The sequence below is a fragment of the Vigna unguiculata genome, chromosome 4, assembly GCF_004118075.2.
Source record: "Vigna unguiculata cultivar IT97K-499-35 chromosome 4, ASM411807v1, whole genome shotgun sequence".
NCBI classification, from domain to species: domain Eukaryota; kingdom Viridiplantae; phylum Streptophyta; class Magnoliopsida; order Fabales; family Fabaceae; genus Vigna; species Vigna unguiculata.
In genome coordinates this window covers 8,112,274-8,126,152 of record NC_040282.1, presented here as the reverse complement: position 1 = coordinate 8,126,152, position 13,879 = coordinate 8,112,274, and the positions used below count along the sequence as shown (strand labels likewise).

The following is a 13,879-nucleotide window of genomic DNA, read 5'->3' as shown; positions in this document are numbered from 1 at the left end:
ATCTTAAATTTTGATTAAATAATTTTACTAACATTTTTTAAAGTTTAATTAATTTATTCAATTAATTTTTTTTGTAATTAAATTAGAATAATTATTTATAATCAAAATTACTTATAAAATAAATATTTATAATAGAATTGTGAAAACTTTTTATATTTGCTTTTATAATTATGATTAATGATAAAAAAATAAATTTACATACCTATATATACGATGTGTAGTTAAATGGTATTGTAAAAAGTATATTTACTTTCGTACTTAAAAGTTTTAGAATAAATTAAGTCTTTAGATAAGTCTCGAAACTCAGAAAAGAAAAAGATATTTAAAAGATAATTACACTTGTCAATTAATATATTTTGATACGGAATATCTTATAAATAATTAATTAACAACTGAAATTTGTGGAAGGAAAAATAAATTTCACTTTACAAATTATAACATTGAATCCCTGAAGAAAACTATATGATTGGTAAATTTTAAAGTCTAGGGTTTTTCGTAAGTGGCACCGAAGAACACCAACGCAACAGAACGAACCTAAAGAGATTCTGATTCAGCGGCTCGGAGAAAGACACAAGCGCAAGAAGAGAAAGGTGAAGAAGGAAGCAAGGAAGGGTGAGGTGTGTATTTCATATATTAATTGTTTTTGTACAATAATTGTTTTTTTTCTTTTGTATTAATTTCGGTATTCTTCTGTGTTTATTTTAGGCTCTGCAGATTTCAATGGCGGATTTGGAGGGTGCAGAAGGTTACAAGCCTTCTGCAGAATACGTGGAAGACAGCAATGATGCTCTGATCAACTTGACTGACTCAACTGAACTTTTGTTTCTTAAGTTGCCTTCTTCCAATGTAAGTTTCTCCTTTATGCCTTTGTTTGGTTATTTGTTTTGAACTGAATCTGAACTGCTAATACCAACTAAATGAAAAAGAAAAATCACTAAGGATTGATATTGTTGTTCATCACAAAGTGGAAAATCAAGTGTAGTTTCAAGCAAATTTAAAAAATAGAAGTGAGTGAATTGACTTCAGTTTTCAAACAATTAGGTTTTTTTGTTTTTTTTTTATCAAGCCTATCCACTAAGCGTAAGCGGAGTTTTAATTGTGTTAGATTCTGATTGGTGATTAAAAGTTCCCGTGTATGTTTCATGTTAATTTTGTTGTGCTAGCTAGCTCTCATTAAGGAGTGTAGAAAAATACATTTCTGTATATTACCTCTATTCATTTGCTTACATTTATCCCCTTACTTTATTATAGGAGACCGGTCAATTTTATAACTTTTTAAGGTTGAGTTCTATTCAAATGAGCTGGTATGTGTATTGGCGGTGTTTCGTTCCATCTAGGAGTTAGATGGTGGAAGAGCCCTGCTTGGTGTTGTGTTAATTATTATTGCCATTGCTGTCTTGCTTGATGTGTGTATGATGTTGTCCAGGATTTTTTGTCTGACATACATGGAAAGAAATTGTCTCTCACACTTCATAATGATGGTAAACTAGCCCGCTTTAAGGGTTCATCAGGTAAATAAAATTAATCATCTGTGCCACGACCTATTTTTTTCAACTTAAATTTCTGCATAATTGATCTCTAAATTGGTGCTTTTCTTCTTTTTGTGTGTGTGTGTTGTAGATGAATATGATTGCTTTCTGCGAGTGCCTTAATTTTAATTTTATGTTGGCAGGTAAGGCATATGATTTTGTAAGCTTTTTCGGTCAGGAGCCAGACGAAACAGTTTTTGTTTCCTCTACAGAACCAAAAATTGGTAAGTATCCATAGATTTTGTTTTTTGTTTGAGAATTGTTGTGGCTCACAAAAAGCAAGAGCTTTGTTGTTACTATTATTTGAGGGAGAATCTCAAGTTACAAGAACATGTAAGATGGGACCATGACTAATCTTTGTTCTTTGGTTATTTCAATGTAAGAATTATTTGAGAGTTATCACAGCTCTCCAAGAGAGCTTTATTGTTAGTTACTATAATCTGAGGTAAAATCTCAAGTCATTAGAACATGTAAGATGGGTTTATTTTGTAGCCTTTGAATTCAAGCATTAAGAGAAGTTATTTATTTCGCTTTACTGCAGCAAAGATTTCGATGCGAGTTTCAACCGTCCATTACCCTGATCCTAAAGAACTTGAGAACCTCAATTCAACCAACGTAAGACATGCACATCGACATTCTTCTGGAATCACAGGGACAACTTCATCTCGATACTTTCCTATGCAAAGTGGTGGACGTGCAGCTTCATCAAAAGGTAGCAGACAGAAAAGCTCTTTGTCTGAATATACTGAGCCATCAAGTATTTCAAAAAAAAGACACGAGTCTAATTCTAAATCTAAATCTAAATCTAAATTCAACTTGTCTGAGGTCTCACATGGTCACAGCAGTGGCATTTCCTCTATGTCCCCAGAATATTCTCATGAAGGAAAACCAAAGAGAAGAAAACTCACGGAATAACTATATAGGAAAGAATAGGGCAAGAGTTCTATGTTGTAAAAGGATGATGAATTTACGTTGTATTTTCTGTGGCTACCGTTTTTCTCTATTTTTCAAAATTGTCATTTGCTTCAGTTTCACAATGTTCACTAATTGAAGGACCTTTCTTTTCTAATTTTTATGTCTTATCTTTGTGTACTAATTCAGTTGTGTTCTTCCTATGGTTGGTATAGAATGTATTTTAGAAATTACGTTTCTGGAACTAATTTCCAAAATATAAAATAAAACAAAAAAGAGAAAGAATGTCAACAGGGAAAAATACGTGTGAATTCATGAACATAAAATTTAAACTTAGGCATCGTAGAATTCTGCAGGGCTTTCTTTCAGACATTGTAAGTGCATATTAGGCTTATTAAAAATGGATGATTATTTTCAGTTTTTAATAAAATTTTATTAATTATTTTTAAATAAAGCATATCAATATTTGTATTTATGACGGATAAAAAGATATTTATTGAAAATGTAACATCATTTGAATAAGTAATATATTTATTATTTGCAATATAAATCATAAATGTTAAAATAATTTATTAAAAAATGAAGGAAAAAAGAAAAACAAGACAGGCCAATAGTGGAACAGGGTTTTAGGCCGATATGCTAAAGTTTTTGGACCGAACACTCATTGCTCTGCGCTCTTCTTCACCATTAAAGGATTTTAGGCCAATATGCTCCAATTCACCTGTTTTTTTTTTTTTTTTTTTTTTTTTTTTTGTGATCATGGATAAATTAAAGTTAATGGATCAAAATAACTCATTTATTTAATTTTAGTTTTAATCTAAATAGTTTTAAAAGTATTGTGTTGCTATATTTATCTGTTGAATGATGATTACAATGTGCCTTGATCCTGAGAATTGGTCTATAAGTGAAAATTGAAGATCAAAAGTCCTTTCTTTTCTTTTATTCAATTTACAGTGATAAACTTGGAAGATTTTGCTAGGCAATGCAAGACTTTTAGAAGATACAATACAAACTGAAACTAAGATTGAGGGAAAAAGTTACGGTAAAATATAAGTATCATTATGAAACCTAAATTCTTCCAACTTCCAACAGCAACAGATTTGAATTTTGTTGCTCTAAATATTTATGTTTTGTCAATCTCCTCAGCCTTCTGAACTCTTTCAGTATTCTCCAGTAACTGACGTGCTATTTTTAGCTTGCCACACTTCTGAAACACCTGTTCAAAAATGTCTCTGGCATAAGCTGACAAAGGAATACCCTTTTCCAGCATTGATTTCACTTTCTCATAAGCAGCATCTAGTTCACCTCCTCTGCACAACTTCTGCAACTTCTGGTTCTCCAATTTTCTATCCAATTTAACACACAGATCCAACCTACCATGTTCTCTCAAAAGACTCTCCACTAAGTTGTAAGTGTCAAAATTTGGAAGCAATCCCAAACCCAACATTTCAATCAGTAAATCATAAACAACTTTCCAGTTCTTACCCTCACCATGACCATGGATCAGAGCAGCGTAGGTTAAATCATCAAGAAGACACCTGTTCTTGTTCATGATTTCAAAAACCCTGGTAGCATCCTTTAGCTTTCCCAATTTACACAGCATAAGTATAACAGAGTTATAAACAACCAACTTTGGCTTTAAGCCAAGGCTCAACATCCTCCCAAACAAATCACTAGCTTCCTTCACTTTGTGACATTCACACAATGCCTTTATAATAACAGAGTAACCCTCATGAACACACCTCAGTTTTCTTTCCTCAACAATCCTCAAAACTCTACCAACTTCTTCTGTGTTACCCAAACGACAAAGCTCACACATAACCTTAACCACAACAAAAGAACTAGGCAACAATCCAGCCTTAGAAACTGCCCAAAACACTTAAACTGCAGGCTGCATTGCATCACTGTTTCCTCCCATGTTAGGAACTAATATAGTATATGGTCTCCGAGTGTTCCTCACTCTCACCTTCTCAACAGATCCTTCTTTTGCACTCGTCAAACACAGCTCCCCAATAAGCATATTAACAGCAGATCGAGTAGGGAGCACTCCAATCTTCTCCATTTGATTGAAAATCTCAAGGGCTGACTCTACTCTACCAAACTTACAAAACCCAACAATCATGTTACTGCAGGAGTAAGTATCAGGGGTTTCAATCTTGTGAAAGATTGAATGTGCAAGCTGAATCATCTCCAGAGATGATTCCCTCTTGCAGAGAACATAAAGCATGTTGTTGCACACAAGGTTATCAGGCTTACACTTGAACACAGTCTCCATATCCTCAAACAATGACAGTGCTTCCTTGATTCTTCCTTGTCTCCCCAAAAACCTGATGCAAATGGCCAATGCCTTATGCGACACTCCACCCTTGTGAAACGCCACTGTGGTCAGCAAGCATTTGATGTCGTCAAAGAGCTTTCTTCTCCCCAAGAAATCGGCCATGTACTCAACCACGGAATCATCAAAGTGAAACCCCATGTGGGACCCGGCCAAGGAGAAAAATTTCAAGGTTTTGGCCCTACCCAGTTGCTTGTAGCCCCTCAAAATGCCAAGAACGAGGTTGGAGGTTAATTCTCGTTTGTGACGAGCCAAAACGCCAGCCATGTCGCTGTGGGAGCAAGAGACAAGATCAGAGAGAAGAGAGGAAGGGTTAATGACATGAGAAGGGGGTGAATTGCTGCGTGGGATTGGGAAATTGGGGTGAGTTTGGGGAGAAGAGGAATGGAGAAATCTTGAAGAAGCTTTGAAAACATGAACAGCGAAAACAGCGGCATTTCGAGGCCTGCAAAGCATTACAGTTTGAAAGAAAAGTGTTATGAGTTTCTGCTTTTCTTTCTTTCTTGGGTGGATCAAATTTCAGGTTGGAAAAACTGCAAATGGGTCATTTGCATTTACACACTCCAACCTGGTTAAATCGCCCTAGAATCGGTTATGAGTTGGTAAACTCAGTCAAACTCTGTATCGAAGGGTTTAGGATTTAGAGTATAGAATTTAGTAGGTCAGTTGAACCTCAGAAAAAAAATGACAAAAAAGATAGTGATTTGTTTGTTTGTAGTTGACTTGTGTATAAAGAACTCACACTGGACATTTTGATCGTAGATGCATTTGCAGGATTCTGTCGTGCCATTATCTAAGTTAAATTATCTATTCATTCACATTTTTGTTGGAAAATATAGATTTAGTCTTTTTCTTTTTTGTGTCTTAGTTTAAATTTTGTTTAAAAAATTTAACGCAATCAGTTTTTTTTTTGTTAATATTATAGTATCAATATATTTTGTTGTAAAGAGGTGTTATATATCGTGATTTTTTGATTTTTATATTAATAAAAATTAAAAATTTGTTATGTAAGAATGATTAAATGATGTGATTTGATTCTTATATTTTTATTTTGTTTCAATTTTTAATTTTTTTACTAACATGTTAGAGGATGTCACGAGTCGTCTTATTATTTTATTAATTTTTTTCTTTTTTTATTTAAAAAAATTAAAAATTATTACATGTGTTGTACCACATGACATAGTAATAGTAGTAATAGTGTGATATGGTCGTGATAATATTATGTATCACATCTAAGTGCTTTATTTTAATATCAATTTGATTCTTGTATTTTCATTTTGTTATAATTTTTAAAAAAAATAAGCAATTTCGTAGATCTCTAAATTAAAATAAAATATGATTTTATATAAATGGTATACAAATATTTTTATTAAAATTGATATTTTTATTGTTTTTTGTGGTTGAAGATAAACAAGTATGTTTAAAATGGAGCTTTATTTTGCTTTGTATTTGCATACACTTATGTTAAATTTTATTTTTCTCTATTTATGAAATTCATGTTGCTTTGATTACATATGATACATTTTATTATACGAGTTTGTTCTTACACTAATTATATGAATTTAACAATACGTATTAGACAAGTCTATTAATACACAAATTTATATGAGTCATATTAGACAAATCTTTTGTGGTTGAAGATAAACAATTATGTTTAAATGGAGCTTTATTTTGCTTTGTATTTGCAAACACTTATGTTAAACTTTATTTTTTTTTCTCTAATTATGAAATTCATGTTGCTTTGATTACATATGACACATTTTTATTATACAGGTTTGTTCATACACTAATTTATATGAGTTTAACAATACATATTAAACAAGTCTATCCATACATAAATTAGATGAGTCTATTAATGCACATTAGACGAGTTTGTCCATATACTAATTAAATGAACCTATCATTACATATTAGACAAGTTTATCCATGTGCTAGTTAGATGTATTTAAAAAAAATATTGGATGGGTCATTCCATAAATTAATTAGACAAGTCTATGAATATTCATTAGACAAGTTTGTCTATGCATCTATTAGAATTCTCAACATTTCTATCATTATATTGACATAAGATGAACTCTATAAACAAATATAAAGGTTTTAGAAATACAAATTGGGAGGCAGTTTAGAAGTTATATAGATTGAACCCCAAATTTGTTAAATAGGTTTTTGGTTTTTTATTTTGTTTATAAATTTTAATCTCAAATTTTAAAAATATGTGTATTTAAATTTTTAATTAAAATCTGTTAAATTTATTTAATGATTCAAACATAGTTTATAATATATTTATACGGTTCAACATATTTTTTCTTCTGTATTAAATTATTAATTAAAAAATATGTTTAATACGTTAAATAAATTTAATAAATTTTAATAAAAAATTTAACAAAATTTTAATTAGAAAGACAGAAGAGAGACTCTGATTTTTACCAAAAATTTAAAATTAAGTAAAAAAAAATTGGTGTGAACACTCATTTCTCATTCGATTTTCTCTCCATTCACTTCAAAACACAGTTTTACTCTTTCGCCGTCGTGGCAGTGGCACGAGCTCGTGCAATTCCCCCTTTTCTCAAGATTCTCTTTGTCTATCTATTCACTATTTGAATTGAATGTAATGCTTCTCTATAAACGATTAGAGTCTCTTTGTTTTGGTTTTACTGACCGTTGTCTATTGTTTATGCTCAATCCCTATTCTTGTTATTTGAATTAATATCATTGTTTTAATCAAGACCTATTCTTGTGCTCTTAATCCTCGTTGTCTTTAGGGTTCTCTTCGCCATGCTTGTCATTGTGATGTTAAATGAGTGAGCGACTATTGTGTTCAAGTAAACTGTTGTGTTGAGGCTTGTGTACATTTCATGGTATTTGTTCTTTTATTCTCATCAAGAAATAGAGAATCAGAGTTTTGTTTTATTTTTTGCTTAATTTTTTTTGTTGGGTCTGTTGACGATGCGTGCAAATATGCGTTTAGGTGTTCTATTTGTCAATCCACCCCATTCAGTGGTTTTAACTGTCTAACTCGATTGAGTTGTTTTTGGATGTTATGGAGAAAGAAAATGTGAATGCTACCTTTAATTTTGAGTGTGTTGAGATACTGGGATAAATGAGCACACGTTATTTGTGGGCTTTGATTTAAGCAGCGACTATAGCGCTGTTGCATGGCACAATTCCTAGATCTGCATTCACTTCATACGTTGCGATATGGTTTTGAGATTCTAGCAATTTGTTCTACTTTTGTGTTAATTTGTTAAATCAGTTTTCGTTTTCTTCTTGCAGAGCTTCGTCCTCCTTTGCATCTTCATGCTTTGTCTTTGTTTAGTTGGTCCTTCCAGGTTCTGCAAATTTATTACTTTCTAGGGTTTTTTGTTGTGCATATATTATTTTAGAATAGGCTGGAAGTTGAAAGATATTGTTGTCCAAGGGGATAATAATCAACTTTTTCTTCATGTAGTTTGTTCAATAGTGTGCAGTTTAATATCCTACATGTACTGATATTCTTTGTTTTGGTATTATATCCATGAGGTTGATAAACAGATCGATAAGCTGGCGATGCTACTTCAAAAGCTAAAGGTATCCACTATCTTTATTGTTTGTTACTTTCCAGCAGCAAGATCTCATTTATAAACTAAAAGTACATCTTCCAAGAAGCTAATGAGGAGTCAAAAGCTGTTACAAAAGCCCCTGCCATGAAAGGTTTGTGTCACAATGCAATGTTATTTTTTTGGTTACATCAAGTGCAATGTTTTGTTTTTTAATTGAAATCATCCGTTTTGAATTCAGTTGTAAGATTTTCTGGTATAGGTGCTGACAATGTATTAACTTGGGAGTGTCATAGCTAGACACATGACATTTTTTTAATATACTGCATTTGTTACTAACACTAAATGTGAGTAAAATTTGATACTCTTTACAGCAATGAATCAAATCTGTTACTAAATCTTGTGCCATTAAACTTATATTAGGATGCAATGGTATACTAAATCTGTAGAGGTTCGTGCATCGAACCCTATTTCAGTTCCGAAGAATGTGTTTATATTAAAGAAAGTTGTTGTTCTCCCAATTGCATTCAATTTGATTTGTCCTTTGTGGGTTGCATCCTTAGGTTCGAAAATCCCTTATTTTAAAAACCCTAGCTCGAGCTCCAATCGCCTCTACACCCGGTAAGAATTTCTAATGCGTTTATGCAATGTCGTAAAGTGTTTAGTTTCAGCCTTGTCATTGATTTATGTGTTTTGCTTCTGAGTTGAATATGTTGAAGAAATTTGATTATGCTATTTGTGTCTAAAAGGTAAGCTTTTTTTCCTTTCTGTGAGTTACGGTGTTGCCTTTCTTTGCCTTAACAGATAGCATTATTTTTCCATTTTGATTCAACTGAATGATTGTTGTTTTGATGATATTTTACTCAAGTTTCTCTAGATAATGTTTTCTTAATTCTTTCAGGAGTTTCTTTTCTTCAAATATGGATGAGAGCATGAAACAGTTCCAAAAAAAAATTAACAGAATTGGAAGTGGAAGCTGAGCACCATCTTTTAGCCCGACAACAGGTAATTCAAATTTATGAATTGAAGTTGATTATGTTTTTTCAAAGACTTATAAACTAAGTAAGTAATAAAATTCATTAAAAAGGAGTAAACTCTAGCTTCTATTGCTACATTGAGGACAAGAATTTGGTCTTAATGAGAAAGTAGATGGTAAAGTTCATAATTATATTTGTTTCTACTATAACTTTTTCCTTGGTTTGTATGAAGTATGTATGTCAGAATCTATTGTTGTATTCAAATATTGTCTTGGGAACATGATATGGATGAATTTGAGACACTTTACTCACATCTAATGTATTCTTCTTTTACTTTCCTTAATGTTGCCTTCTTCCAAGGTTTTTACACAAATTTATGGTGAAAACATCCTGCTCGTTTCATAAATGAATAAGTATAATAAGAGTCTGGTACATAGTTCCTCGAATTTCAATCATATCTCCTCAAGATGAAATAGTTCTGTAGCATATTAATCATGGAAAACTACAGATTAGCATCTTGAGATCTGTGTCTTGTACAACTTTGTCTCTTGACTTCAAAAGGCATGTTTAGATTCTCAAGGTTCTCAAAATGCAGAAACTTCTTATGTTAACTTTTCTGTTAAAATTTGACAAACTCCGTCAGGTGATTGACACGTGACTAGCATGTCACCCTGATGTGTTTAATCATGTGCAACTTAACCATATATAATTTTAGAATGGTTTATTTCTTCTAAGTTGCACATGATTAAAACATTTGTTAATCATGATCTACTTTTAAAAGGGTGTATAAGTTTCATCAATAAGTGTGATGTGTAAAACTATTAATATTGATTAAAAGGGTTATAACTGTTAACCATGATGGAGACATAAAAACTAAGCATAGAAGTACTGGAATCAGAAGAACTATAGGCAAAACTATACAGGAAGATTTAAAGGTCAATCATTTGTCTATATTACTGTAGAACACAACAATGTTTGATCTATAAGTTACAAACGTAGCTTTTGAAAAAATATGGTATAATAGCTTTTTTTTTTTCCGAAAGAAGCTTTTAGCTAAGCACACCCACAAGTGACAAAAACTATATTTAACCTTGACCCATCTACCAAAGTTGTTGGGCAACTAACTCTCCTAAATTATGAAACCTTAGTGTTGGCTGTTGTAATTGTTCTTTGATTAGATGTCTTTGGTGTTACATTTCTTTTTTCCCTAGTATCATTGGTATACTGTCCATTCTACTATCCACTATATTACCCTCTACAATAAGTTAAAACAGAACTCAATTTGCACACCAAAAGCTACGAAAAGCCAACTAAAGTGCCAAATGAGTTTTGTCAGTCAGTTTGGATTCACAAAGTAACTAATTACTTGATCCCAATGTTATTTCCTTATTACTATGTACAAAAATCACTTTAATACCACAATGCCAATCAAGATTATTATTATTTTTTGTTTACTATGCCTATAAAATCTTCTTTTTAATTGCTTTTCTATCAAATGTGCTATACAATTCTCCCTTTTGGAAAAATACAGCTGGTTGAGAATGATAGATTGAGAAATGGGAATAGAGAAGCACTTACTGCATTAAGGAAAAGGGCTCGGACAACAACGAGCAGTGTTCCATCTCCTTTCGAGTCAATGATGAGGGGAGTTCCTGAGAGCTAAAGACCTTTGGTTCAGGAGGTTTGCAACACCTGTGGCAACCATAACACTTCTGAGCCGACATGGATGATGTTTCCAGGAACAGATCTGTTTGCCAGAATACAAGTTTCATGCAGCTCATACTATATTGGAAACATGTTTTTGGCCACCCTATTCTCTAACCATTTGAAAAATACTAAACGAAAGTCAGAAAATTTCCCTAGATGTTCACCCACTTTGGTTATCTTTAGTCATTGTAATTGCAATTGCTGCAACAATGAAAAGAATGTAATTTTACGTAAATGTGGCTTTTGTCTAATGCGCTGTTGCGGTTTCAAAATGCTAATGCCACTTAAAAGAACTATTCTTTGTGTAGAACTATATCTGAATTGTTGACACGGGACTTTATGATTATTTTTTATATTAATTTATGTTTAATTGTGTAATACATAATCTTTACTTATATAAGCAAATGACATGACACCAACATTATAGTTTATAGGTTGTATTGAGACTGACTATCTCCATTCATGTTCTTTTATTGATCGTTACTATTATAATTGTCCAAACTTTGAACTATAGCTATAAGTGAAGTCCTTTTATCGAAAACTTATTTTCAATAAAAATTGCTTGCTATACTTTTTTACTGACCATGTAATTATTTACAGATCAAGCGAAGCTTGACTTTGAGTCAAAGAAACTACAGAGCATTATGAAGGAAAAAGCTTACCTTCTATCAGAGTCAGGTGTTCTTGCAGACAAGATAAGCCCTGGAGTGCTCAAAACGCTTGTAACCTTAAATGACAAGAGAAAGTAAGATGCCTTGACTTGCTATGAGTAAAAGCTTGTCGTTGCATTGTCAACTAGGTGGAAAATGTCAGTGTTTTCTGGGAGAATCTTTCTTGGACCATTTAGGTTAAGTCAGTTATCTAGTCTGTTACTTCAAGTGTGTACATTTTTTTCCCAAGTTTATATACTATTAGTACTACACTCAATCCTAGAAATGGAACTATTGTTGCTTGTCTGCCTTAACTTATTTTGATGAAACAATAACTTATTTTAACAAACTCTCTTGAGATAGATTTTTTTTACGGTTTAAAAAAGAAGCTATACCAAACATGGACCTGATTCTTAATTTGTTATGTGGACCTTGCATTTTCCCTAGCCAGATGTGGGGTCTTTATCATCTAATGGCATTAAACCAACCTCTTCTCCAACCTTGTAACCAAGTCATGAAGAAGAATGATGTCTGGGCTCAGTTTAATATTATGTAATTATTACCTGTTTCGTGCAAAATTATGAGTTGTGGTAGCCTGGGGTGGGGATTAAACAGGAATTGGGTCAGACAGATTTGGGTTAGTTTATCATAATATGGCAAATTAAAAGTTTGGTTTTTTTTTGTTAGTTTCTAATGGTGCTTCAAATAAGATTGTCACTGAAGTTGGATATTTGTGGGAAAAGTGTTAAATTGAGCTTGAACCATTGACTTTGGTAAAGTCAGAGAATCTAGCATTCGACAACCATGTGGTTTCCACGTTCCCATTTTGTTGTGGTCCCCATTGGAGGAAGATCTTTATATTGAGTGGAATGATTGCATTAGAAAATGAACACATGTTTCACCAAGAAAGATTTTGTTGGACAGTCTGGAAAGGATTGTAATATGAACAAAGGGATTGTGATCTTACAAAGTGTTTCCAGAAAAGATAGGAGAAATTAAAGTGTTGGGATAATTCCAACACTTCATGGAAGGTGTTGTCACCAATCAAACAATTGAAGTTTTAGCATGCTACTCACTTTTCCTATTACTTATTTTTAGGTGAGGTGGTCCAAACCTCTATCTTTAGGGTTAAAGATATGTGGGAACTAAAGTAGTTTGGTGGGAAGAACAAGGCAATAGTTCTAGGGAGTGAGTAATGATGTTATGTAACATTTTCCTGCTTCTCTCACTGCTCTTCCTATTACTTTGTTGCATAGGAAAAAAATTAAATGAACAAAAAATGTATTTAATCCCTTAAAGTTAAAAATGTATTTAAGAGGATAATGTAAGATTTAGAATTATTGTAAGATGTAATGTTTGTGGAGCTCAAGTATTCATGTAGCTATTAAGATTTGTGTTTCAAATTTCTTGAATACTAAAAAAATGTAGTATATCTAATCAACGAATTGTTTTTCTTGAAAACATTTTTTTCTTCTTTTTTGTTTAATAAGTGGAGGGGTATTCATGGGGTTACGTTATCGATGATTTAATCTGACCCAAACCCAGTTCAATCCATTTAAACCATGCTGAGTTTTATTTTGATTGTGTCAAAACTGATTTAACCTAAACTAATTCACTATTGAATGATGAGTTTAATATAAAGGATTCAATATTTACTTTTATACTTATATTATAGATAAATTATATAGTGTTTTTTTTTTAAATTAGTTTAGAAAAACTTCTAATTAATACATATTGACTTATTTAAATATTGGTTATATTTTTATAAAAATTATGTTAATGTTTAATCAAGTTAATACTTGAAAGTTATAATTTTTGTCAAAAAAAAAAAGAAAAATTTAAAAAACTTCTCTATCTCAATCCATTATTTATTTATTTATTTATTTTTCTATTTCAATCATCTTCATATTAAAAACATGCAATATGGGATGAGAAGACAAACCTTCCATTGCCACGTCATCGTGGTCGTAAAAGGGCTATGCAACTTATTAGCAGTTTTCTTTCTACACTTCCATTATTATTAAATGCACTAGCTATTATTGGAAAAATATTAAAATATATTTATTCTTCTATGTCATCATTGTTCTCTATCGCAAAGGAAAAAAAAAAAAACTTGTTTCATACACATTTAATGTGTTTCAAAAATGTTCTAAATTTTTTTTCAAAAATTGTATTTTAAAAAGTATTGTACGTGTTCCTAAAAATGTCTTACGAAAAGTTTATTCTGAAAAAC

The 13,879-nt window shown here is 31.8% G+C and overlaps 1 protein-coding gene and 2 pseudogenes across 1 annotated transcript; 2 read left to right on the top strand and 1 right to left on the bottom strand.

Annotated features, from left to right (window-relative positions):
• Nucleotides 1–473: 473 nt before the first annotated feature.
• On the top strand, nt 474–2,598 carry LOC114180446 (the record flags this gene model as incomplete). The annotated part of the gene is made up of 5 exons (XM_028066764.1): nt 474–617; nt 706–846; nt 1,427–1,511; nt 1,673–1,753; nt 2,071–2,598. Coding segments are annotated over 5 exons (825 nt in total), but the record flags the coding sequence as incomplete, so codon positions are not given.
• A 966-nt stretch (nt 2,599–3,564) lies between these two features.
• LOC114180445 lies at nt 3,565–5,232 on the bottom strand (annotated as a pseudogene).
• Nucleotides 5,233–9,232: 4,000 nt separating this feature from the next.
• On the top strand, nt 9,233–11,760 carry LOC114181864 (annotated as a pseudogene).
• Nucleotides 11,761–13,879: the final 2,119 nt, after the last annotated feature.